The 25,537-nt window shown below is 51.8% G+C and overlaps 10 protein-coding genes across 10 annotated transcripts; 4 read left to right on the top strand and 6 right to left on the bottom strand.

Moving 5' to 3' along the window:
• Positions 1-47: 47 nt before the first annotated feature.
• On the top strand, positions 48-3,002 carry BO88DRAFT_444473 (DUF3405 domain-containing protein). The gene is made up of 2 exons (XM_025710111.1): positions 48-114; positions 178-3,002. The coding sequence occupies exon 2, from the start codon at positions 392-394 to the stop codon at positions 2,825-2,827; it is 2,436 nt and encodes an 811-aa protein (XP_025561996.1). The 5' UTR covers positions 48-114; positions 178-391; the 3' UTR covers positions 2,828-3,002.
• BO88DRAFT_367366 (uncharacterized protein) lies at positions 3,003-5,486 on the bottom strand. The gene is made up of 7 exons (XM_025704069.1): positions 5,322-5,486; positions 5,145-5,254; positions 4,943-5,093; positions 4,794-4,881; positions 4,330-4,737; positions 4,193-4,283; positions 3,003-4,148 (listed from the first exon to the last, which is right to left on the bottom strand). Exons 1-7 carry the CDS (start codon positions 5,397-5,399, stop codon positions 3,104-3,106), a joined length of 1,971 nt encoding a protein of 656 aa, XP_025561997.1. The 5' UTR covers positions 5,400-5,486; the 3' UTR covers positions 3,003-3,103.
• A 1,179-nt stretch (positions 5,487-6,665) lies between these two features.
• BO88DRAFT_390278 (nuclear transport factor 2 family protein) lies at positions 6,666-7,145 on the bottom strand (the record flags this gene model as incomplete). Its single annotated transcript, XM_025704947.1, has 1 exon — positions 6,666-7,145. One exon carries the CDS (start codon positions 7,140-7,142, stop codon positions 6,666-6,668), a length of 477 nt encoding a protein of 158 aa, XP_025561998.1.
• A 1,357-nt stretch (positions 7,146-8,502) lies between these two features.
• BO88DRAFT_464218 (uncharacterized protein) lies at positions 8,503-9,138 on the top strand (the record flags this gene model as incomplete). The annotated part of the gene is made up of 1 exon (XM_025711302.1): positions 8,503-9,138. One exon carries the CDS (start codon positions 8,503-8,505, stop codon positions 9,052-9,054), a length of 552 nt encoding a protein of 183 aa, XP_025561999.1. The 3' UTR covers positions 9,055-9,138.
• A 31-nt stretch (positions 9,139-9,169) lies between these two features.
• On the bottom strand, positions 9,170-10,647 carry BO88DRAFT_67041 (sugar phosphate isomerase/epimerase family protein). The gene is made up of 2 exons (XM_025713045.1): positions 10,634-10,647; positions 9,170-10,568 (listed from the first exon to the last, which is right to left on the bottom strand). The coding sequence occupies exon 2, from the start codon at positions 10,433-10,435 to the stop codon at positions 9,320-9,322; it is 1,116 nt and encodes a 371-aa protein (XP_025562000.1). The 5' UTR covers positions 10,436-10,568; positions 10,634-10,647; the 3' UTR covers positions 9,170-9,319.
• A 595-nt stretch (positions 10,648-11,242) lies between these two features.
• Positions 11,243-13,274, bottom strand: BO88DRAFT_405658 (sugar porter family MFS transporter). Its single transcript, XM_025706943.1, has 2 exons — positions 12,425-13,274; positions 11,243-12,370 (listed from the first exon to the last, which is right to left on the bottom strand). Exons 1-2 carry the CDS (start codon positions 12,959-12,961, stop codon positions 11,288-11,290), a joined length of 1,620 nt encoding a protein of 539 aa, XP_025562001.1. The 5' UTR covers positions 12,962-13,274; the 3' UTR covers positions 11,243-11,287.
• Positions 13,275-13,954: 680 nt separating this feature from the next.
• On the top strand, positions 13,955-14,791 carry BO88DRAFT_390286 (type II 3-dehydroquinate dehydratase; the record flags this gene model as incomplete). The annotated part of the gene is made up of 1 exon (XM_025704948.1): positions 13,955-14,791. Exon 1 carries the CDS (start codon positions 14,309-14,311, stop codon positions 14,789-14,791), a length of 483 nt encoding a protein of 160 aa, XP_025562002.1. The 5' UTR covers positions 13,955-14,308.
• A 55-nt stretch (positions 14,792-14,846) lies between these two features.
• BO88DRAFT_405659 (putative C6 transcription factor QutA) lies at positions 14,847-18,426 on the bottom strand. The gene is made up of 3 exons (XM_025706944.1): positions 15,454-18,426; positions 15,161-15,407; positions 14,847-15,107 (listed from the first exon to the last, which is right to left on the bottom strand). Exons 1-2 carry the CDS (start codon positions 18,075-18,077, stop codon positions 15,230-15,232), a joined length of 2,802 nt encoding a protein of 933 aa, XP_025562003.1. The 5' UTR covers positions 18,078-18,426; the 3' UTR covers positions 14,847-15,107; positions 15,161-15,229.
• Positions 18,427-19,461: 1,035 nt separating this feature from the next.
• Positions 19,462-23,041, top strand: BO88DRAFT_367387 (putative quinate pathway repressor protein QutR). Its single transcript, XM_025704070.1, has 2 exons — positions 19,462-22,347; positions 22,408-23,041. Exons 1-2 carry the CDS (start codon positions 19,843-19,845, stop codon positions 22,660-22,662), a joined length of 2,760 nt encoding a protein of 919 aa, XP_025562004.1. The 5' UTR covers positions 19,462-19,842; the 3' UTR covers positions 22,663-23,041.
• A 527-nt stretch (positions 23,042-23,568) lies between these two features.
• BO88DRAFT_488697 (putative cytosolic Cu/Zn superoxide dismutase) lies at positions 23,569-24,595 on the bottom strand. Its single transcript, XM_025712631.1, has 2 exons — positions 24,204-24,595; positions 23,569-24,056 (listed from the first exon to the last, which is right to left on the bottom strand). The coding sequence occupies exons 1-2, from the start codon at positions 24,436-24,438 to the stop codon at positions 23,743-23,745; spliced, it is 549 nt and encodes a 182-aa protein (XP_025562005.1). The 5' UTR covers positions 24,439-24,595; the 3' UTR covers positions 23,569-23,742.
• Positions 24,596-25,537: the final 942 nt, after the last annotated feature.

Genomic DNA, 25,537 nt, shown 5'->3' on the forward strand with positions numbered 1-25,537 from the left:
TTTGTTGATATCGAGATTGATACGGGGCTGTTCTCGCCATCGTCATCTGGTAACTTGTTTGAGGTTCAGTGGCCTTGATCCGTGGTCACATTGGGGTTTCTGTGGCTGGTACTGGTTTGTTTGTATTCACTGCTATTATAGTCGTGGTATACCACTCTAACTAGCAGTCCGTCGCAGACGTGCACAACAGTCGCACGCCCATTCTCGGGCTCAGTCACGCTGAGTCTACACTCACCGCAGCAATTGAGCGCCGGTTCAGAAACAAAATCGACTGCCGAGCATTTTTTTTTTTCCCCCGAACTTGATGCCGTTCTATTGATCGCCTGATCCACTCGCATACCTCTGACGTCGCCACCAATACATACTTTCTATGCGAACATAGATCCCCGCCATGCCTGCCCGTTCGAAGAGGTCTCAGGTCAATGCATCGTCGCCCTATTCGAGCGACAGTCGCGATGTCGTCGATATTGAGAAGCAACCATCGAGGCCGAGGCGCCACTACCGTCGCGATAGCTACAGCTCGTATGAACCAGACAGTGAAGATGACTCGGAAAGCTCCTCCTCGGTGGCTTCGTATCGCCCCATGCTAAACAGAGCGCCCGTGGCACCCGTGCGACGTTCTCGCAGCAGGCCAGGCTATCGCATACCTAATCGGATCATGAGATGGCTTTGTCTCGCGCTACTGGCCTTCTTGGTTCTGTTTATCTGCACCTTGTTTCGCTTTACCTTCCTTTCAGCTGTCACTCGCGTCAATGTTCCGTTGCCGAAGCCTGCTGCAAAGCCGGCACAGTGGGAGAGTTTCCCTTTACTGAAGCGCTACCATGGCGGTATCCGGTCCTTGGTATCGCGAAGCGAACAGGTGCCAGAGTATCCCAACGATAACCCGGAGATCTTGGGCGTTGATAGCGCGGAAGATGCAAATGATACCATCATTCAGGCCCGGGACCAGGCATTGCCGTTGTCGAGCTCTATCTTCAACCCTTATCCCGACTACTCGTCCACGGAATATGTCGAAAAGTATGGTGAGAAGCGTGATTGTTTCCTTGATGAGGACGAGAACCTACGGATCCCTCTGGTACATCACTATCCCGGTGTGCCTCGTGGGTTCCCAGATGCAATCATGGGCTCCAACGAGATGATCGGCATTCAAGACGACGTTTGCTTTGACCGTTTTGGGCGTCTCGGCCCTTACGGTCTAGGCTACAGTGTGCGAAAGGGTGGTATCGGTGCAGGCCTCGAAGGCGATCGTGAAGGTGCAGAGCGTGTCTGGAACGACGTTCCGCCAGTTGACTTTCGTCGTGTTGACTGGGCAGCTGCGCAGAATCGATGCTTGGCTTCGAACAGCCACCGATTCCGCGATCTTCCTGCTTCACAATCCGACCGCTTCCGTACTATGACCGTGGGTGCACCAGACACCAAGCAAGCACCCCAGGACGAGGCAAGATCTGATGGAAAGTCCTATCTACCCCGGACCGCATTCGTGATCCGCACGTGGCATGATTTCCACTACACCCCGGATGACATCCTGTATCTGCGATCCCTCATTTCCGAGCTATCACTTCTCTCCGGCGGCGAATACACCATTCATTTCCTGGTCCAGGTCCGGGACGAAACCCTCCAAATCTGGGCTGACGATGAAGTCTACGAGCGCGTGCTAAACGAGGCCCTGCCAGCCGAATTCCGCGGCATGGCTACTCTCTGGTCCGAGCGGCAAATGAATCTCATGTACCCCGGTCTCGAAGAGACCTGGGCCCGCGGGCTATCCGTGCACGGCGTATACCGCAGCACCTACATGCCCATGCAATACTTTGCCCACCAGCACCCGGGATACGACTACTACTGGAACTGGGAAATGGACGCCCGGTACACCGGCCACTGGTACCACCTCTTCGATAAAGTCATCAACTGGGCCCGAGTCCAACCACGCAAGGGTCTCTGGGAGCGAAACGCCCGATTCTACGTCCCCTCGGTGCACGGCACCTGGGAAGACTTCCGGCAGATGGTCCGCGTGCAGACCGACATCGGCACCAACAGCCCCAACAACCTCTGGAGTGCCGCCGGCGCCTCGCGACCCGGCCAAGACCGCACCCCCGAGTCCCTGAAAGCGCAACAGCAACAACAAGGCGACAAGCCAGTCTGGGGTCCCGAACGGCCTAACGAACCCGACATCCTCGAAGTCCCCTCGGAAGGCATCCCACCCACCACGATCGACAAAGACCGCTACGAATGGGGCGTTGACGAAGAAGCCGACCTCATCGTCTTCAACCCCCTCTTCGACCCCGAAGGCACAACCTGGCCCCTCCGCGACGACGTCACCGGCTACGACCACTCCACCGGCCCTCTTCCTCCCCGCCGCGCCTCCATCATCACTGCCTCCCGTCTCTCCAATAAACTCCTCCAAACCATGCACCACGAAACCATCCACAAGCGCCACACTATGTTCTCCGAAATGTGGCCCGCCACGACGGCCCTCCATCACGGATTCAAGGCCGTCTATGTGCCCCACTCGGTGTACATTGACCGCCGCTGGCCGACTCAGTACCTCGAATCGGTATTTAATGCTGGCCGGAACGGTGCGTCTGGTGGTGCTCGCACGTCAGTCTTCGGCGATAGAGAACATAACTTCCGCGGCTCGACGTGGTTCTACTCTGCTGGGTTCGCGCCGAATCTGTGGAAACGTTGGCTGGGGTATAAGGTTGATAATGAAGGGGGTGAGCAGGCCGAGTTGGCAGGTGAAGGAAGGATGTGTTTGCCGCCGATGCTGTTACATCCGGTTAAGGAGGTGGAGATGATTATCGATGATGGGGAGGAGAAAGAAGATGAGTAGGTTGATTTTGACTGATGGATGGATGGGGTTACATGGTTAATCGGTAAATATGTGGCGAAATGGCGTTGGGACTTCTGGATTGGATGATTAATGATTGGATGTATATGATGGTTATGCTATAGGTTATGTATGTATGTATATGAAGAACTATTTTCAATGTGATGTAAGGGGCATGGTAGTAGAGAGGTATTGTTGTTGTTTACGACTAGATAGAAGTTCTATCTGGAACAGCTGATAGTATGGTTGTTATCTCCATATAGCATAAGTACAAAGAATTCATGATTGAATACCGGGTATATCCAAATCTAAACCAAGGTTATCCCAATCCCAGATCTGATTCAGATCACTCAGATCCAGGTCCAAGTCTAGGCCCGTGCTAGGAAGACCGCCTAGTCCTAGTCCGCTCGCATACGCGTGCATATCAATAGGTGTACTGTCCGAGGGGCTGTGTCTTTCCAGCAATGATGAGACTAAACCATTGACCTGTCCACTGGTGGTAAGGTTGTCTTCAGACGAAGAACATCCCGCATCATCAGTACTATCAGTAGTAGACGTTATAGCAGGAGACCTCTTCGAACAGACCACTTCCTTCTCCTCGGCAGAAAGAGAGATACTACCGACTATCTTCGCAAGAACAGCATAGCAAGTAGCGCCAGTTTTGGCCGTTCTGCCGACATCTTTCAGTGTACTCAGGGATAGAGATATGCACTCGAGTACGTTCTCCCGCTGAGGAAGGTCCCGATGTTTATCGTGGATTAGTGCCGAGCAGAGATACGCAGCCGTGTCGAACATTAGAAATGGCGCGAAGTGGAACTTGCCGTTTGCAGGGAGGAGATGTGAAAGGAGTTGCTGAGCCGAGAGCATTAGGTCCAGGGCGCAGGATACTGCGGTTGGTTGAAGGGACTTTTCGAGGGTGGGTGTATTGTGGGTGGTGAGGTCGATGGTGAGACAGGGTTTGAGGGGCATGAAGGTGACCATGTGGGCTAGGGCGTGGAGTTGGTGGCGTTGCATGGGTATATAGGCGTGGGTGTGGTCGTGAGTGGTGTCGGGGTCTTGGATGTGGAAGATTGGGGGAAAGGTGTCGGTCCATCGGATGACTTCTTGTTGGATTGCGATGGCTTGGTTTGGGGATAGGATACCGCTCATTACCCCGGGGATTGTGGATATTCTTTGTCCTAGTTGGCATTGGAGGGATATGGATGTTATTGGGGAGGGGGTGTTTGTTTCTGTATTGAGGGTCTCGAGTCGTAGGCTGGGTAGTTCGAAGGAACAGCAGCTGCTGTTGATGATGAATGGTCGTGATAAGAGGAGTGACATTTGCCTGTGGCGTTAGTGTAAGGTATTGCAGAAGGGATAAGGACTTACCAGTCCCAGGTGTAGAGAAGACTCCATATCCGTCTTCTCATTTCCCGTTCGAATTCAGATACCTTTGCTTTGGAGGAACTACGATGCATTCCTACCCCGGATCAGTATCCGACTGGCTGGATGTATGGGGCACTGACCTAATTCTTGGGCCTCGTGGATCGCAGCTCCCAGAGCATGCCATGATTCGACAAATAATGCTTCAGTCTTGTACCATATTGCCCCAAGGAAAAGTTGTTGTACTTGCGTCAATCCACCTTTGCCTGGACCAATGGTATTGCTGAGCTGCTTGGCAGTACTATGGTATTGTTCTGAAAGACAGGTATAGTTTTCGCCCAAATCGATTTCTAGTTGCTGTCGCGCCTCGACATCCAGGTAGAGAATAGCGCATGCGCAAACATGCAGCAGCAGGGCTGTAAAGGCGGGCGTCAATGACTGGCCATTGGCTTTGCCTGACCACCATGTCGCATAGTCGTGCGAAAAGGTCGGTGGGTAGAGGCAATAGTACTGGTCATTCATCTCACTCAGGAAGTACTGTACCAGGATATCTAGCATAAGTCGCACAAGTAAGCAGGCTATCACGAAGAGCCGTCGCCACATTTACCTGTATAAGGTTTGGGGGGAATAGTGCGAATTGCTTTTTCCAATTCGGGCGATACGAGTCTTTGGGAGAACGATAATGCGGCTGATTGCTGTAGCAAATAGCACTTAGCGTTATTCCTGGTCAATTATAGACCTAGATTGCAGTCTTACATATTGCTCAGCACCATTTGCAAGTTGATCGTCGTCATCGGGGAGGTATCCCAGCATGCGGAAATCATCCCCGGTGGCGATGCTCGATCCGACTGAGCCCGGAACTTCCGTCAGGCTTTGTCCACTGTCTCTCGAGGGCACATCTATCGCCCTGCGAGCGTCAACAGTGGCCTAAGACAACTGAGGCATTATTTGAGCGGACCTTGAATCATTACAGGCAGGCTTGGCCTTGAGCACCTTCTTCGGTGTGAATTTACAGAGATGGGCAATCCTTCGTGCTTGGCAGTGATTGCAGGGCCATTCTCGGCTACACTATACACCGTGGTATTAGCAGATGTACTCGAGCTGCTCGAGATTCATGATAGGTTCGGATGCTTGCCTTTTGCTTCCGACGCTGACACTCGGTGCATGCGGTAGCCAAGCGGACCGACTTTCCGGGAGCCTGAGCTTGGACCATAGCCGCTAGGAGGATTTGTGACTGAAGGTGCAGCGGAGCATTCCCGGATCCTGGAAACTGGGATCGATAGTGAGGAGAGAAGCAAACTAGATGGGACTAGTGGATGGTGGAGTATGAAGAGTCTCGGAATCCAGTGACCCACCGGCTAGCACTGTCATGTGAGGATTAGTCAGGATCTGCCTCACTTTATCGAACTATAGATTCCTGGCGAAAGCAAATGACCTTCATGTCTGCTTCAGGTTCGCTCAATCCCACTGATCGGTCCCAGATTGTTCCAGGAGTAATTTTTAGAGAAAGTGATTGCTATCCTGGGCGCTCGCTTAAGCTTACGCACTTGGATCATGTTACCCTTCTGAGTTGTACGCGACTAAGTTATGTATTTCATCTTAGCTTGCTAGCGTGCCTGTCAGGTTTGAAACCCTTCGAAGAATAGCTGACTCCTTGTAGTGATGCTAATTCCTCGTAGAACTCAAACTAAACATATACATAATCTCAAGTTTATTCAGGGTTATTCGAACTACTTATCGAAGTAATCTCTGCCTATATCAATAGTACTCTATATAATAATAAAGAATCTATACTTCCAACCTACTATCATCTAGAAGTTATCATGTTTCACTGCATCAGAAGCCTTGAATCTTGTCTATTTCAACATATAAGTGACACACTATTCGTAGAGGTTCTGTTAAGCTGAGTAAGGCTCAAAGTAGATAGAGGCTGTATAGATATCTTTCCTTTATGTCTTTTACAAAGGCATATATCGAATCAGTCAAACTTATAATGTATAATCTCTATGGGTATCTCTATCTCTCAATACTAGAACCATGTACAAATCAGGGCAGATACCACATTCCGACTTGAGATGGTGAGACATGTAATCTTTTAGTTATGCATATAGCAAAAAAGTTGGTATTATAAGAGTCATAAGATGATGTCTCAATCGCACGGTGCACTTAGCTGATCCAGCCAGTTTTGTCAACTAGACTGTCGACATGCCAACGTATGAGTCTCTAGTTTGAACTAGCAAGTAACTCAAAAGCCAAGAGTAGACGAAGGGATAGATTGGCAGTATCATCAACATGCAAGATAGAATTAGACGCTTATTATTAAATATAGCGTCCTGTGGTTAACTGAATGCCAAAACATATAAAGCATACCAATCTATATACCAAAGGGCCGCACATGTGGAGCTCATATTTATCATCATAAGCGACTCTAAAGTCATCCACTCATCCTTCCTCTCCAACGAAAACAAAGATCGCCAGTCTAGTTTCCCGTCATCACCCCCCAATCTCCCTCCGTCCACACCAGTTTCATCCTCCAGAGCTTGATCTTCCACAGCCCATTCCCATCCGCGGGATCCTTGGCCACATCGATCGAGTAAAGCGCCCCGCTCGTCAGCCGGGTAGTGTCGGGCTGGTTCCCCTGGCCTGCACGGAAGTGTTGGGCCAAAGCCGAAGCGGTCACCGTCGCGGTCGTACTGTCCTCAGAGGGCAGGTTGATGCGCACGTTGCTAAGGAAGTGAGTGGTGTCCAGCTTGGAAACGTTATCCCAGCTGCCAGACTTGATGGCCGCGCGGCCCTCCATCACGCTGCCGTTGAAGTCGAAAGCGGCGTCCTCGAAGAAGGCGGACTCGAAGAGGGGGAGATCGTTGCCGTCGAAGGAGAGGACGGCGCGGTAGACCGGGTCCACGATTGCCTCGCGGAGGGGGAGGGCGGGGAGGGTGGTTGGGAAGAAGGACATGGCTTAGGATTAAGGATATTATGGTAGGTAGGTTAATGTGAGTGTCTTATGGTCCTTCTTCACTTTGTTTGGGGTTTATTGGACTTGGCTTGGAGTATAGCACTTGTGATTGTGGGAGGGGCTTATATACCATCTTTTCTAACAGGACTACCGACGAAAAATTGACTGAAAATGGGCAACAAAGACGCCGGAGACCGAAAAGAGAGCCCGAGTCGCCTTCGGTCGAGGAGGTAAAATCCGTGGCTAATCTCCGTAGCCCTATTCGCGCAGGGTCGGGTCGGGCCGATGTGCCAACTCGCCATGACATGCTGCGAAATCCTTATTGTTACCGAAATTGGCAAATGAGTAAGAATATATGAGGTCCTCTAGGAGCTCATGCTCCATGCTTCCCTGGGCGTAAGCCCTGCCCAGCGCTTGGTAATTGCTTGTCTCTTCTTGGCTTCCTTTCCGTCTCCTCCGGTGCCGTGCGGATCCCGACCTGCTCAAGCGGATCGGGCAGAGGAAGCGCAGCGAGCGGGCTGGACTAACATTTTTTACGAGTCAGGAGTAGGTGCTACTATTGACGTTGACGGTAGTTTGAATATATACTTGTGCTTGAACTAAGTACTATATATGTTTAGTTTGTGTTCACGGAGTTAAGCCAAAGAGTGTTCAGCCTTCGCCATCCAGCAACTGACTAAATTCGTTATGGGTGTGTAGGGCTGTAGCTAGGTTGCCGTTTGATTAAAGTATACTTCGACCTTTTTTAAAAGTCTCTACCCATATTATATACCTCATGCTCCCCGCAATAGGAGGGAAATGAAAGGATCGTGGACCAAGGCCAGTGCATGTCAATACCGTCAAGTATGCAAAATCCGGGCGGAGGCCTTATTTTCTTTTCATTTGTTATATGATTGGGCTTTGATAACGAACCCCAGTTTGATGTGTAACAATCCAGACAGACTGACCCGGCGGTCTATTATAGGACTGATGCATACTAATTTCTGCCTCAGGCATCAATTGATATATCAGGAACCCCGCGACAACCACTCACTCAAGCCAGGCCTTACTAGTACTAGATTCCTCAAGGGTTTACTACTAATCTCCAATCTTGGATTCTCCTCGCGGGTAAAGGAACTGCAACCTGCCCAGCCATTGTCGGGGTGATTAGTGATCCTCGGTTCCTGCGAATAATGATTAATGATCATCAGTTATGTTTAATCATCATCTTCTCTGGTTAACTATGCAGCATGCCGGCACGTCCGAAAGGCTACTACATAGGCACCATGAAATTCTCTTGGATTTAGAGCGACAATGAAGTCCATCCGGTCTTCATTATTCATGGTTGCAATTACATGATCTTCAGTCCAATTTATCCAACATGTCTTCATTGATTGTCAATGGGCGATACCCTCCTGTCAACGGCTCTACCCTAAACGATGTAACCTCTGAAGAACGCTCAAGCGCCATCGACTTCGTCAACCGCCACAACTTTGTATTCGAGGAATTTGACCATGCCAAAATGATTGACACCTTCCTCCCAAGTGCTACTGTTTACCACAGCCATGGTACCATCAGTGAGCACCAGCAGATGAAGGAATTCTTCGAGAAAATGTACGGATTCTTTATTCCAGGGATCTCCCGCAGTGCCACAAACCACATCGTTGATCGTGATGAAGATGGAGGTGTGATTGTGCGGTATCAAGAGACCCTTATCCGTTATGGCTGGCCGGGCGATGACACGGCTGGATTCACTCGAAAGGATGTGGTTAGGGAGAATGGATTGCCCGCCATATGGTGGATTGGGACCATCATCGATCGGCTTCGAATGACATCCGACGGCTGGAAGATTTTTGAGCGATATCTTGGAACGCCTTTCAGGAATGGCGCTCTTGATCTTGATCGTGCCCCTACGAAAATATCATCAGTGTGACTGCTCTGCACATGGAAGATTTTAACTCTGATATCAATATTGGTAACTACCGATCCCTGAGTTCTGCAGATTGTTCTGAAAGTGTAGCTGCATTTACCATCAACTAGTTCAACTAACAGCACACACCACAATAGCACCTTGAATATAACCCGTAAATCAATCATATAATCTATCCCTTGTATCTATAACAAAACATGCCAAACCAACCCGAAATAGTAACATCATATATACAAACCATGAGCACATATACACGGTAGTGTAGCATCTACAACCGATGCTGCACAGCCCCCATCTCCTCTTCGACCTTCCCCTTTCCACTCCCCACAGCAACAGACTGCACCTTCACCTCTCCAGGAACAAAGTCCAGTCCCGGCTCTGCCCCCTTAAACTGCAACCTCCGACACAACTCCTTCCACGACTCCAGCCCACGTCTCGCATGCTCCGTCACAACTCCCGTCCCCTTCTCCGCCAACGTCCGACTAAACAACTCCAACGATACCCATCCTTCAAATCCAGTATCAAAGAACGCTCTGGCGGTCTCCTCAATCGGCAAATACCCGCCGCGGTCCTCCTCAAACGCAAACAACCTCGCATTGCGACTCCAGTTCATCCGCACCGGCTGCCCCTCCACATGGAAGGGGTGCGTCTCATCCAACGGCCTATCCAACCTCTCTCCATCCACAACCTGCACGTAAAACACCTTCTTCACATCCACCGTCTCACGCAACTTCTTCAACGACGCAGCTAGATCCGCTTCCGCGTTGACTGTCTTGCCGTCTTTCCGGCCGGGGTGCGCGTATACCCGCCCCGCGAGGTTAAACGTATCAAGGCAGATGCCGAAGTTGGGACGGTCCACGGCCTCGACGATCTCGTACGCCTCGTCCCACAGGTTAACCCGCGTGCCCCAGGCAAGTGCTTCGTATACGAAGCGGAACGGCGGGGACTGTGCCAAACCAATATCTGCGAGGCGCTGGAGGTCGCCAACGATCACGTCCCGGTCACCCGTGGTTTGCTGAGCGGGCGCAAAGTTCGAGGGCACCTGGATCATGTCGGTGTCGAGGATGCGGGCGAGTTGGAACCATGTGGGCAGCTTCACGGTCAACAGGTACTCAGTTTGCTTGCGGTCGACGAGACCCTCGAAGAAGGAGAAGGGCTGCAGGCAGATGATGGTGAGGTTGAGGGTCGTGCAGAGAGCGTGCACGGCGTGGGCGGCCGCGACATGGCTGCCGTTGAAGTGGGTGTTTGCGTAGTGATCCAGGTCATCGAAGAAGAGCTCGATTCCGCTGTAGCCGTGGCGGGCGGCTTCGTGAAGTTTCCAGGGGAGGGAGTGGATGCCTGGACGGCCCAGGGACATGGAGGCTATGCCAAGACGGTTGGGCATTTTGTTGTTTTGTTCTTCTTTGGTATTTTTTGGAGAGGATTGTGATGTGTGTTATGGGCGGGGTGATAATGATGCTCTTTATAGAGAACAATCCAGTCCTTGCAAGCAAGATAAGGAATGCAAAAAAGTACAACTAGTTCATCAATCAATCAATCAATCAATGTGATTAAGCCGCGTCAACTAGTGGATTGCACAAACCTTATCGGATGATCCTATCTATATGCTGTGCAACCGCAGAACAAGCAAATAGAAAATCGAGAATTGAAACAATAATTTGTGATATGTCAAAAAGCAAAAAGCGTACTTTTCTTCCCTCTCAAACAGGACCAGGAACAGGCAACATACTTTAACCCATCTAACTTAGGGTTGATTGGTGTTCCCCAAAGCAAGAGGGAGGGGGAAAAGAAAGGAAAATTGGGGAAATTGTCCGCCCGCCCGCGCGCGGCAAAGCGCTTTACCCGCGTTGCGTTTATCCGGGGGTAATGTATCCCCGGCAAAGACTGTGTGGTCTGTGGGACCGGTGGGCCGATGTTGTTCGAGTGTGTGTGTGTGTGCCTTCCCCGTTTCTTTTAACCCGCGGATGACCCCGGAGCGGCAAAAGAGGAGAGGGGTGGTTTTATTTAACCTTTATCCATCCCTACTTTCTTCAAACTTGTGTCTTTTATATGGTTTTGAGTTGGGTGAGTCTTGGGTGTGGCTGATGCCGAGAGAGTTTATTCTTGTTTAACTTTGACTGAATATCAATTGGTATTGGCATATTGGTATACAAGGTTCAAGAGTATAGGTAAGTAAATCCATGTCGACCTAACGGTCGCTATCATCTAACTAGCAATCCAGGAATACTGCAGTCGCTCATTCCTTCCGGCTGGTATCCTCCACCTGCTCAACACCCCCCTTGGTGTAGCCCGACTCCTCGAGATCACGACGGAACCGCTCTTCGTCTTCGTGGATCTGCGCCAACACCTTTGCGTGGGCACGCCACACGGGCTGAGTCTGGAAAAGCGGGTCCATGTTCTCCAGCGGGATACCCTTGGTCTCCGGGATGAGGAAAAACACGAAGGGGATCGACAAAATCATCAGACTGGCGAAGAAGAAGTACACGCCGTAGTCCATCTTGGCGAACATCTGCGGCGTGAAGCGCGAGATGAGGAAGTTCCAGAGCCAGTTGGACCCGGCAGCGCACGCCTGGGCCAGGGACCGGATGTTGGGATCGAACATCTCCGAGTTGATGACCCAGGGTGTGCCGTTCCAGGATGGCGTGTAGAACGCCGTCCACAGGTAGAAGAAGAAGATGGCTGCGACGCCGCCCCCGTCGAGGTGGTCGCTCTGGTTGCGAGTCGGGTCCACGACTTTGATGTATGCGCCCACAATCCACATGCAAATGGACCCGCCGGCGGCACCGATCAGCAGCAGCAGCCGGCGGCCGACGTGGTCGATGAGGTACAGCAGCCAGATGACTGTCACTACAGTCTTGACCACGCCGAAGATGCCCGTGGTCAGAAGGCTGGAGCTGTTGCCTTTCAGCCCGATGCTCTTGAACACGGTCGGGCTGTAGTAGTTGATAGCGTTGATGCCGGAACCGTTTTGCCAGAAGAAGAGCATGCTACCGAGGAACAGCCGGTACAGGATGCGCTTGTTCGTCCAGGCCGCCTTGAGAGGCCTCCAGAAGCCGAGCCCGATCGTGGAACGCTGATGCTCCAGCGTCTGATCGATGGCCCCAATCTCCTCGATCATGTAGATGTGGTCGGCGGGGATCTGGCGGATCCAGCAGAGGTTCTTGATGGCTTCCTCGCGGCGGCCACGCAGGAACAGCCAGCGAGGAGACTCTTTGACGAAGAAAAGGCCAATAATTAGCAGGCCCGCTGGAATCAGCTGGATGGCAAAGGGGATCAGCCACTGCTTGTGGCTGGGAGCCATGGTTTGCTCCACTCCGTACTTCTTGAGTCAGCGATGATCGTAGATTGTAAATATCTTGTACGGGACACTCACGTTGATCCAGAAACCCACGAGACCGCCAATCTGCCATCCTAGCTCGTAAACACCGACCAGCCGGCCTCGAATGGCAGGCGGGGCCAGTTCTGAGATGTAGATGGGCGTGAAGTTGGAGCCAGCACCAACGCCCAAGCCAGCCAGCACACGACCGCCGTAGATCAACCCCAGACCGCGGTCGCCGTTGGCACCCAGCATCAGGCCCGCCCCCAGAGTGAAGATCAGAGCTGACACCATGAGACCCCACTTACGGCCCCAGAAGTGGCCGATGGGATAGGCAAAGAAGGCGCCGAAGAAGGCGCCTGCCTGGTAGCAGGAGACGATGTTGGCACTGACAAGATCCTGTTTCGCGGGGGTCATGGAGTCCCAGTGGAATTCATTCTTGAAGGAGTCGAGAGAGATGGTCGTGCCGATGAAAGCACTATCGTAACCGATCATACATGAAGTGAAGGAGGCAACGGCCGCCAGGAGGTAGATACGCCAGTTGTAGACCTCCTTAGGCGTAGGCCGGTCCTCGACCATCGACAGGATAGACATGATGTCTGTCTGTCTGGACGAGAAGAAGATGGATGGGTAGCAGTGCAGTTACAATAATGATCAACAAGGGAGATTGTGCATGCAACAGTTTGATAGAGACTTAGAAGATGGGAGTCACCAGGGCAGGGTTATATAGCCCTTCCCCGGACAATCGAAATCTGGGGTGCGGAGAAAGACTGGGGGAGGAGGCAAAGGATTACCCCAGATATCAGACTACGCCCAAGCGATTGTTGGGTAAAACAAAGGGCGGCAAAACAATCTCTTCTTTGCAAACCAGGATTCAACCAGAAGGATTCTAGAGAGCAGGGGAGATAGAATGGGATGGGATAGGATTGGGCGTGGATAGACTTCACGGGGAGAGTGGACGAGCCACGGTCAGGCCTCGTGTTGCGCACTGGCCTACACTGCAAATTTTCCGCCACGGGGGAGGAGACACAAGCTTGGGAGCCAGATAGGGGAAGTGAAACGAGAGCCATGGCCGGTTGTGGGGGGCAAATGTGAGGGTGTAGGTAGCGAGCCAATTGTGGTCTACTAAGTGAGTCTATACTGTTGTTGACTGGCTCCCTCCGCAATCGGAGGAACCGTCACGGGATGAGAAGCGAAGATCGCAAAGATGAGCCAATGACAATACCTGATTCCCCACGGGGATGCACTGGCCAGACACCGATGTTTAGTGGGAAAGACGGAAAGTTCTCAACGCGTGTGCGCTCACGTGGACTCAACCAGAGGGCGAATAAGAACGACAGTATTGCCACACAAACCCTACTAGCTTAGTAGGTACTAGTGTGACATGTAATGATACCAATACTAATCACTGCAATGCAGCTAGATATCATATCCACTAGACCAACAGCAAGAACTACACCGAAGAACTAATCAGTCATTCATGACTCGTTAACCATCACTGTGTGTAATCTCGCCTACAGCTCTTTATACTTATACCTCCACCTCCCACAATTCTTCAAATACACTCCAATACCCCGCTCGGCACCTCGGCACCAGCCCCCCAACACCCAACCCGGGAAAGCGCTCAGCCCCGGCCAAGTCCTTAGCCTACCCCAAGACCTGCGAACAATAACCTGCTAACCCTACCTAATCCAAGGACTGACATTACTCAGTAAGAAAGAAAGTAGGGAACAGTCTAGGTAAAAGTCATCCCCGATAATCTCCATAGATATAACATATGAAGTAGAATACTTAAACCTACACATTCATTACCCATACTACCACCAACCACATCCTCTATTCATACTTCCTTCCTCCATCTACCAACCTATACTACCACCACCACACCACCACTACAAAATCCTCTCACATACATAACATACATACTACTACATCTCCAAAATGGAATTGCAAACTCCCACCCCCAAATCCATCCTCCTCATCAACGGCCCCAACCTCAACCTCCTGGGCACCCGCGAACCCCACATCTACGGCAGCACCACCCTCTCCCAAATCGAGTCCTCATGCGCCGACCTAGCCACCTCTCTCTCCTGCACATTCGCCTCATTCCAATCCAACCACGAGGGCGCCATCGTCGACCGCATCCACGCCGCGCGGGGCTCCGTCGACGCGATCATCATCAACCCCGGCGCATACACACACACATCCGTCGCGATCCGGGATGCGTTGCTGGGTGTGTCCATTCCGTTTATCGAGCTGCATGTGAGTAATGTGCATGCGCGGGAGGAGTGGAGACACAAGAGCTTTTTCAGTGATAAGGCGAGTGGGATTATTGTGGGTTTGGGCGTGCAGGGGTATAGGGTTGCGGTTGAATACGTGGCGAGGAATTGGGCGCCGTTGAAGAAGGAGGGGGGAAAGTTGTGATTTTATAGAGATTCTATCTTCTACTTTTTTTTATGAGAAATGAGGGTGTGGTGGAGGAAAAGCTTGTTATGTATGGTATGATATGGGTATACTATCGGTGCAATATGCATATATGTACAGTTCAGGTCGTCGTCACTCATCGTGGCTTTGCTTAGAAGCCAGCATTCCCTTTTCTTCTTCCATTCCTTTGGATGGGTCACTTCGTCAGATGAAGTGATACTGGGCCGTATATATATCTACAATGACCATATGCTCTCCTTCAGTGCTGGTTAAAGAGAGAGGTCGAGCGGAATATGGATCGGTGGTTGCAGCCTGTCTGCACGTCGGAAGTTAGTATCAAGGATTGGTTGGATAGCACACAGTACATACCTTACTGCAGTCAACTGAAACCAGGCCAGTGGGTTAGATATGAACAGAAGCAGTCAATTGTCTAACTGCTCATCTCTTCCCCTCCGCTTGCGACCCCCGTCGGACCCCGCCCACCTCGCATGGTACCTGCTGCTGCGTCTGCGCCAGAAGGAATGGCTCCACTTGGCTCGAATACGAGTACAGCTCCGGCACCCCCGCCTCGGGCACGAACCCGAGGTTCTGCATAAACTCCGGTTGGTTGTCCGTTCTGCAGCTGTTAGTAAAGATTGATTTGCAAATCGTGATAAACTCACTTTTCAGTCCCATCCAGCGACGCCAGTTCGTCAAACAACGCGTCCAGGTCCGGTGCAATCCGCGGTCGTCGCGGCGGCCCGTATCCGTCAATGTCGACAAATGATCCCAAATTGAGACTGGTATCACCGTATGGAGGTGGGTACTGTGGTGCAGTGGTGTGGAAAGGCGAGGTCAGGTCCGGCATCAGTGGTGTGCCTGTACCGTTCATTGGTTTTGTAGAGGAGATGGAGGAGCGAGGATGGTGAGACAAAGGGTTAGGAGGAATAGATTCTTTGAGTTGAGAGGAAGGGTGGGCGGTCTCGCCGCCTTGGTTGATATTCAGTGACGGGGCAGGAGTGGGGATAGATAGTGCCACATTGTCATCGACCGTGGGTGTCCGCATCCACCCGTTCGAAAAGAAGGCATCTGGTGTGGCCATGTTGGTACGGTTGTCCTCCAACATGCTCACTCGTCGTGCCGGCTCGCCCGCGCCCAGCGGAGCCTGAGCGAAAGCGTGAAGCGGACCCGTATCACGGTTGGATAGGCTTCTCGGTCGGGCAGGCGCAGGTGTTGTCGATGCGGGCAGGTCCGGAATCTTCTCCGGTAAGGTCGTGTCAGGCCTGTCCTTGATATGCCAGACCGTCGCCAAATGTGCAGCAAAAGATTGAAGTTTGCTTTTGAGGCCGGGGTCCAGTTCAAATGGCAGCGGCGCCGCTCGTTCTCCAGCCGGTGACAGGCCACTTGTGAGAACCAGCCCGAACGTAGGACAAGTGGCAGAAAGACTGTAGTTCTCCATGTATGTCTGAAGTAACTGGAGCAACCGTTTCGAGCTCTCCGTGGCACGCTTCTTCAGCGGCATCTCGGACATGTTGCGGTCGCTCCGCTGCAACGCAAATTGCAAGCTCAGGTTCGTAGCGACGCTCTCGTACATCATCTCGAGCCCAAATATGTGTGGGGAAGCCACCTTGATCGGTGTAGTTTGCAGATCAACGCGATAGCTTTTTGGGAGTGCCGACACCCAGAGTTGGAGTTGTCGCTCCAGCGCCTCCAAGTGTGCGATGGGGCCGGTAGTCGTCTGTTTCAAACAACACAAGTCGTTCAAAATACACATCAGCGAAGTGAGTCGGTTGAATGTGCTCAAGGCGTGGAGAGGACCGCGGTGGAATGAAGCGCGCGACGGCTCGACCGGGCGCAGTCCCGTCTGGTCCTCCCACGGGTGCCACTCCTCCAACCCGTCTTCGTTGATGGGACCAATCTTAATGAGCTCTGCCTTGCGCAGCGACGGCACCTGTCCCGTCTGCATTGCGACCAATGTCTCCAAGATAAAGCATCCCAGAAAAACGTGCTTAGACCGTGGTGCACTCTTGCCTTCCTCCGTGCTCTTCGACTGCCCCGTGGATTGATTCAAACCAAGGCTCTGAGCAATGCGAACAGCCTGTCCGACTAGTAGCCATGCTGCTGACCAGTCCTGCTGGCCCAGCTTTACCAGTGACAAAATCAGCAATGCCTGCACGTGACCGAGCTCGTGGTTCCCGTTTTCCCCGGGAATGAGGCGTCTAGCCGTGGCGTACAGCTGCGCTGGATCAGGCCGATCACCAGCAAAGTCGGTCAGTTGTCGCGTAGTGGAGATCGAGGCCTCCTGGATGGAGGCCAGCGTCAGAACCGCCCACAGCGCGGCATAATCGCCAGAACCTGGTGAGATGGCGGAGATTTGAGCGTCGTCTTCATTATGACGGAACGCTGTTCGTAAAATATCGTGTTTTTCAAGGATGGGAAACCAGCATTGTGTGTAGGAGAAGTAGATGTCTAACAAGGGCCAAGCGTTCGAGGGAAGTTGGGGGATAGGGATGGGAAGCGAGGCCTGGTCGGGCAGGCGCTGCGCTAACCTACCCAGCGACAGGCTCGATGCATCCTCCCCTGAATCGTTGGTTGTAGCCGTTTGGGTCGCAGAGTCCCGCGTAATCCGCACTCCAGAGGCCTTAGCTGTCGATAACGCGGACGGGGTCTTGATAGGAGATACTACCGCTAACGACCCTTCTCGCCCTTCTCCCAACACGTCTGGAAGATTCCACTCCAGCGCTTCCGCTGACAAGACGCTGCTTCCTTCAGCATCTTGCGGGGAATCACTCTCGCCCGGTAAACGACCTGCTTGGTCCTCTTCGGGTTGTTCCAAAAACGTCAAAAGTCGCTCGATCTCTCTCAGGACGATGCTGTTCTTCCACGACGACAACAAGGTATCGGACCCTTCTGCCTCCTTGCCCATCGTCGCCAGATGGCTGGGAATGTTGGCCGCCTTCAACAAGGCGCGCACCACCTCCTCGCTGCCTTGAATCTTATTGAAGACCAGTCCCCATAGTAACTCGAGGGTGCGAATATAGCCGGTCGGAAGGCCTCGTTTTTTAGGATTGGCCTTGTAGGTGCAGGGCCGCGAGAGCGAGGCGCAAGTCGAGCACACGGGCTGCACGCCATCGCATTTGTCCTTTTTGGAGCGACAGCTGTCGCAAGCCCGGGAGACACGTTGGCGTTTGGGGTTAGAGGCGAAGTCATCTGCAGCAGGACTCTGCTTGCTATTTTCCTCGACGTCAGTCAATCGCCGCTTTGACTTGCTACCAGGCCCGGAGGCTTGGCGCGTGTCGTTGTTCATGATCGTCTATCCAACGGTCCACTAGATGGTAATTCCGGACGCATGTTCATCTTCCAGAGAGGGTGGCCGAAGAGATGAATCCTTTGCCGGCGGCAGGTAGTACCTCATAAATTGGCCCTTGAAGGCCGCCCCACCGCAGGAACAATTAGGCGAGGGCCAGTGAGCGGGCGACAGCGAAACACAAACAGGGAAGGGGGAGGAAACTAAAGTAGTGGCGGTCAGATAGAACAGGGATGATGAAAAGGCAGCTAATAGAGAAGGGGAAGGTAGTAAGGTCAAAGTAAGACAAAAGGACGGACCGATGGGGGGGAAGAATGGAATATGGGAAAAGAATAGAGGAGAGTGAGAGGGAGAGATCTAAGAGCGGAGAAAGGAAAAGTTGGCCGGACATGACGGCTGGAGGAAAGTTGGGGAAAAGGCCGGCCCTAACTTCTTACCCGCGGGTGGGAGAGCGTCAGCGCCCGCCCCCATAGGCCACTTTTGCTGCATCGCGATTGGGGAAACTACTGTGTAAAGCTAAGTACTTACTACTGGTGGTGGAAAGTGTGAAAGGCAAAAAGAGGTCGAAGAGGCCCATCAGAACCCACGGATTGGAAACGCTAAGTGTCCCCGGTGGACAAGATGGAGTAAAGCGCCGGGGGATGGGGGGATCCATTTGGTAATACGAAATCAAATGTAATTAAATTATGAATCCTTCTTGTGTGTCTGTGTGGATAGTGGACTGTGGATTGTGGATAGTGGAATCATAATGTGGGAGATTTTGGTCCAGTTCGGGAATTAGGAAGTTGTCCGAAGAGCCCGGGGGTGAGGGAGCCAAGTGTTAGTAGAACTTGGGGAAGAGAAGGTGTGGAGAGCCATTCAGATTCCAGCATTTTCAGACCCTTTACCTTTCCCCCGTCTACCACTACTATAACTGGTTAACCCAGTCTTGTGTCGCATGGCATATTCCAGCCGCACCCAAAGTGCGTGTGCATTTCAGTATGTAACCAAGAGTTCTAGGTCAATTGCTGCCTGGGGATTGAGCTGCGCTCCCCGCGGGGTATCAATGCAGGACAAGGAACAAGGCACATCCCAGTTAACTAAACTCAGTTGAACTAACTCCAGTTCACTGCAAAGTACTACTAGTAAACTTTCCTTAACAACTTGGTTGTTCGGCCGCCGGAGTCATTCCGGGTCATCCGGACGTGGCGGTAACATAAGATACGAAATGCATACGAAAATTACGGCTCAGCGACGGCAGAGCCTTTGTCCGCAACCACTTTTGGAATTTGGAGAGCCAAAGTGTATCCACTCGCTCGGCAGTCGTTTCTTCCCCGCGGTTCGATCGCACTTCCGTCTTCCTCCTCACTACTCACTCTTGACTATTCGACTAACAGTAGTTATTCTCCATCTCCACCTTCTCGTCAAACACGCCCAGTCCCTTCCTGCAGCCACTCCAGGTTCGTCCCTCCTTGTCCCTTCCCTTCCCACCCACTCCCCCCCTACACTACACTACCTCCTTAGCTCATGTCTCCCCACACTCTTGGGTTTTGAGCATTTCCCGCCCTCTTCTTATTACGTCGCTCACACAAGTAGTTGGATTGCTCCTCCGCAGGCTTATCGTGACCTTTTCAAACCAATGCTTACCTTCGAATGCGCCCGGTCGGTCCTGCAGGAACTAATTATCGGCTCTCGCGTCCTACGCCATGCGTGGGTCTAATAATCGCCCTCTTCTCAGTATTGTGATTTCTCGTGTATAGCCTGAACAAAAATTCCTGTGCACGACATGTCCATCCTCGTGAATCCTCCCAAACGCAAGCTAGACGAGCTGGAAGGTCCGGTCGAGCAACAGAACAGCAGGCGCTTGTCACATCTCCCTTTCGCCTCGAATACCCCCCATGCAGTAGATTTTACCCCCGGCGACGATGCTCCTCCACGTCCCCGTGTCAATTCCGCTCCTCAGACGGAACACTCAGAGGCGTCGCCATGGCTAAATGCTTCCTTGCGCGAGCTGAATTCCAATCGTCAGTCGCCAGTCTCCTTTGACGGGCCTTTCCAGGCTCAGAGGAAATTCGCTCCTAATGCGTCCATTGTGTTGACCGGAATCCGCGGCACGGGAAAGTCCAGTCTAGCGGTCATTCTGGCGGCCACATCGGGTAGGCGACTGATCGATGCAGACCGGTATTTTCAGCAGGTGACCGGCCGCACACGTGCTTCTTACAAGAAGGAGTTTGATTTGGTCGAGTACCGTCAGCAGGAAGCCAGGGTGATGGAGTCCATGCTCTCCGAAAACCAAGAGGGCTGCGTCATCGCATGCGGGCCTGGGTCCATGGAGCGCAGCGGGCAGACATTGTTGAGGGAGTATGCGAAGACCCATCCAGTCATCTACGTACTCCGAGACCCCGAGAGCATCCAGTCTTATTTGAAAGCGTGGAACACAGACAAAGTTCGTCGTTTTCTAGAACTCTCGGGGCCCATCTATCGCGCATGTTCCAACCTTGAGTTCTTCAATGTCTCTGAGAAGGGCATCGCGGACCACCCACTTCCAAAAGACGGTCACCAAGACTCGCCGTTGGAATCGGAGCTTGATCAGCGAGTACAAGCAATCACTCCTTTCCTGACCCTCAAACAACTACAGCGTGATTTTCTTTGTTTCATTGCGTTCGCGACGGGCGACACCACGGACCTCAGCCGTCATAACTCATCGTTCCCTCTATCGATGCAACCAGTCGAATCACGCACCTACACATATGCCGTGACCGTCCCCATCTCATCCATGTTAGAACGTGATCTGGACATCGAGGAGCTAGAGTCGACCTCCGATGCGTTCGAGCTGAAGCTGGATGTCGCCGAACCACCTTCCTCCCATCTCGGTCTGGACTCGAGTTTTGCCGATACCATTAGTCGGGCAGTAGCCAACGTCCGACGGAACACGGTCGTTCCATTAATATACAATGTGGAGAGTAACGTATGTCGTTATGGCTTGAGCGCAGAACACAAGGATCCCTCGCGGCGGTCGGATGCAGAGTATCTCAAATTAGTTCAGCACGGTCTACGACTAGCCCCGGAGTTTGTGACAGTAGACATGTCCTACGACGACAAGGTACTTTCACAGGTCATAGCCTATAAAGGGTCGAGCAAAGTGATCGGGCACTTTGCTGCCGTGCAGCCACCGGCGCGGGGCTGGGATGACGCACAGTATATGGAGCTCTACGAGCGAGCCAAAAGGTTAGGATGCGACATGGTCCGGCTGACACAGCCGGCGGTGACGATTGACGACAACTTTGCCGTGCAACGTTTTCGCGACTACATTAAGTCCCTTCCTGCCCCGCAACTGCCAGTCATTGCGTACAATACGGGTCCATTGGGCCGGTTGTCATGCTGCTTCAATCCGACGTTGACCCCTGTCACTCACCCGTCAATGGTCGCGGAGACGCAATCGAAAGGACTGCCGTGTATCACCCTCCGTGAGGCACAGGAAGCTCTGTACGCCTCGTTCACTTTGGACCCCTTACACTTCTTTGTCTTCGGTGCCAATATCACCTACAGTCTGTCTCCCACCATGCATAACGCCGCCTATAAGCGATGCGGAATGCCGCATCATTACAAACTTCACCAGTCGTCGTCTCTGCGAGGCCTCAATGAGTTGGTGGAGAACCCGCATTTTGGTGGCACCAGTGTCAGCCTGCCGTTCAAAACAGAAGCCATTCCGCTGCTGCATTCCATGTCTCCACATGCTCGAGCCATTGGCGCCGTGAACACGCTAATTCCTATTCGGAGGCTAGGAGACAAAGCTCTCGACGCCGATAATTCCTCGCTGTACATGGAGAAGAGTCGCGCAGGACCGATCAAGGCCTTGCACGGAGACAACACCGACTGGATCGGAATTGGAAATTGTTTCCGAAGAGGCTTGTCGCCCGCGAATGCCATCCGCCCGTCATCTACTGGACTAGTTATTGGCGCGGGTGGCATGGCGCGCGCAGCCATTTACTCCATGATACACTTGGGAGTGCAAAATATCTTCGTCTACAACCGGACCCTCGCAAATGCCGAAAAGCTCGCCTACCACTATAATCGCCAGAACCTCCCTTCTCCAGGCCAGGCCGGGTCAGCGGCACGGCCTCAGGTGCACGTGCTGCAAACTCTACAGGACAGCTGGCCTGCCAACTACAAGCAGCCGACCGTCGTCTGCTCATGTATTCCAACTCACAGCATCGGGGGGCAGCCGGCCCCGAACTTTGAGATGCCAGTGCAGTGGCTCGAAAGCCCAACGGGTGGCGTGGTCGTGGAGGTTAGTCAAAAACCACTGTAATAACGCCCTACTTTATGAATGTCACTAACCAATATGCAGCTGGCGTATAAAACGCTCAATACCCCACTGATGAAACAAATCCGAGCACTTTCGCACCGTGGCTGGGTCGCTCTGGACGGACTAGATGTCCTTCCGGAGCAAGGTTTCGCCCAGTTCGAGTTATTTACAGGTCGCCGGGCGCCGCGACGGCTCATGCGGACCGTAGTCTTAAAGGAATACGAGGGCGAAGAAGGCCAATACGACGAGCAGGCGATCCAAAGCCGGATTGAGAGTCTAGATGGACAACCCACCTGAAGTACTCATTGGTCAAGAATATGCCATTAAAAGCCCCAGCTATCTAATATCGCGTAAGAAACGCCACCATTGGCTGCCCACCTCCGGCATGACCGTACCTGGATGGTCCGTCAGTCAGCATGCAGTCACTTCCGCGGGACTTTTTCCTTTTGGCACGGTGGGAGGCATGTGGACGAGCAATGCTTACTGAACACGAGCATGCACATACAAGCTAGGCATGGACGCCAGTCGCCGCGAACAATGCAGCAAACGCAGCATTTTGATCTTGCACTGTCTGTCTGCGCCCCACGATATGATATATTTGTGATGACTACTACGTACGTATACTATCAAGAGGATCACGACTATCGTTCTATATACAATCAATGACAAACACGATCAAACGATGAGTGCCAAGATCCCTTTCCTTAAAACGAAAATAGTAAGCAAGAAACATAGAAATTACTTATAACAGTAATAGAATTCTATGCAATGTAAGACGACTTAGTGACGCTGGATTCTAATTTCCACTTGGATTCCTCGTGATCTCGATTGGTTACTTTGCTATTTGCTACGGATCTGCGCATTCTGTCACTTTTCTATTAGGTTTACTGATGTTCATACTCGATACCCCTGCTACACAGCGTAATAGAATGTATTACTATTATTATTGACGCTTGATACAAGAACAATTTACTGCTTTGGTCTGGCAGGATATCGAAAGGGCAGAGAAAGAAGCTTCCATCTTCAGTCTGTATGTAATCAATCCGTGAGGAAGATACGGCATTGTCAGGGTTTCTGGGCATATCACCAAGATGCTCATGTATTGCACACTCATTGCAGAATAATTCAACAGAAAGTTCTACAAGGAGAGGGGCATGCTTTTTAGCGCGAGGCTATTATAAGTATTTTCATTAAGTTATTGTAGGCTGCTTAGTAGCTAAGCGCTTAAAAACAGCACCTTGGGGCTGTGTGCAGAGTCCCACATAGGCAAGGACGTACCAAGCCAACAGTAAAGCATTAATCCAAACCTAACCCAATAACAACACCAGCCCAACAATACATTAAAGTCCCAAGCAGAAATTATTCATCCATCCAGTCTTACTTCAGCTGCACAAAGTTTCCACACGCCAGGCGCGAGTTATCCGCCGCATGCACGACTACTGAGAGGTTTCCAAAGAAAGCAGGCTCACCCTCCACATTGGAAAGGAACCAGTCCGTGTACGTGGTGGTAAATTCCTCGTTGTCGGGCGCCCAGATCGGTCCATGCTTGCCGCTGAGGTCGCCGACTTGGCAGGTCTGAGGCGCATTGATGTCGCAGGGGGTGGCATCGCCACGGCCGTAAGGGTCCAGGTGGGCGCCGGTGCTGTAGCAGTTGCCGTCCTTAGGGACTGGCTTTTGGTGGATGTGGTAGACTGATCATTTCATGAATAGGTCAGTATAAATGTGTAGGTTTGCTATTAACTCAAGGTTTGAGTTTGGGTTCGGATTCGTATGGAAACTCTAAACACCCATATGATGGATCGATATGAAAGAGCGGAAAGAAATGGAAGTAAACGTACCCAACTGCTGTTCATTATCGGGGATGCCCCAGAAGTGCGCCGAAACAAGGACACCCACGCCGCTGGACTTAGGGAAGATGGTCACAGACCCGCGGACAGTGGTGTTATCCTTGGGCTGTAGCTGCGCGTAGTAGGTAACATCATCGTTGTCAGTGACGACGGGGGCATTGGTGTTCGCCGCAGCCGTGGCGGAGAGGCACAAAGCGGTTGCGAGGAGGGCAGATTTGAATAGCATCTTTGTTTTCGCGAGCAAATTTGGCTTTCTAAGAATGCGTGAGTGAATTAGTGGGTGAGAGGGTTTGAGCAGGTTTGTGAAGGATTTGCAGGTCAGATATAAGTATATAACTAAATGCAGGAGGAGAATTGTGGTACCTGAATGAAGAAAGAACGACGATCGCGGTCAACAATGGACGAATTTAGCGAGTTGGCAGTCGGTGTCTTTGTTTTTCTGTAACCCCTCTTCCCCCTTGATTCCGGGGCCGCTTTATAAGGAACCATGCATTGGCGGTGTAAGGAGACACATTGGTGAGACAATGATCCGTTCACACACCGAGTGTATTGTGAATCGGTGGTTGCATCCCTTGCCATGATCCGGATTTGTTGGTTCCGGATTGGGAGGGAAAGCCGGATGCCTGGGAATTATTGGAATGTCCGTGGGGGCTGTCAGAGAAACGGTTTCGGGCAGGTTACACCGGCATTGTCCTGCTATGGGTTCCTTGGAGATTGAGGGTTGAACTGGGTTGCCGTCAAGGTTGTCAATGGCAGGGTTATTCTTAATGTTAGTTTCCAGGCAGTCACGGGGTATCGATTTGGATCCCCTCTATGGGCTTGTATTGAGCTCATCAATTCAACACATTTCCCTGGCACGTTTAGTAGTGTGCCTTCTTGGCTTTTTAGTATAACTCAGTTGCTTGTTGTCTTCCTGCTCAGCATCCACCACCCCCGACTTTCTAGTCATTGAGTACATGTGAGCAGTCTAAGACTACTAAGCTTGGGACGAGTATGTAGTCTGAGTGAAGCAAGCTCTGACGAGCAACTCTGGATGCCTTGACCTTCTAAGCAGGAATGTATCTCAGCTAGTTCCGTGGCATGATTGCTACTCCCCTAGAGACATGCCACAGTTCATGGCTTGACTGAGTATCTCTCATTTGGCCAATGTTTATAATTTCACAGCGTTCTAGACTGTGTCTTGTGGATGCCCTCTGACAGACTAGAGTAACTGGCGGAATATCTACTTGTCATATTATGAACCGAACCAAACCAGCATATTCCAACAACATATACTACTTACCATTATTGGTGGAAATTGTAGCGAAGACATAATTGAAGGTGTC

The sequence above is a fragment of the Aspergillus vadensis genome, assembly GCF_003184925.1.
Source record: "Aspergillus vadensis CBS 113365 unplaced genomic scaffold BO88scaffold_14, whole genome shotgun sequence".
NCBI classification, from domain to species: domain Eukaryota; kingdom Fungi; phylum Ascomycota; class Eurotiomycetes; order Eurotiales; family Aspergillaceae; genus Aspergillus; species Aspergillus vadensis.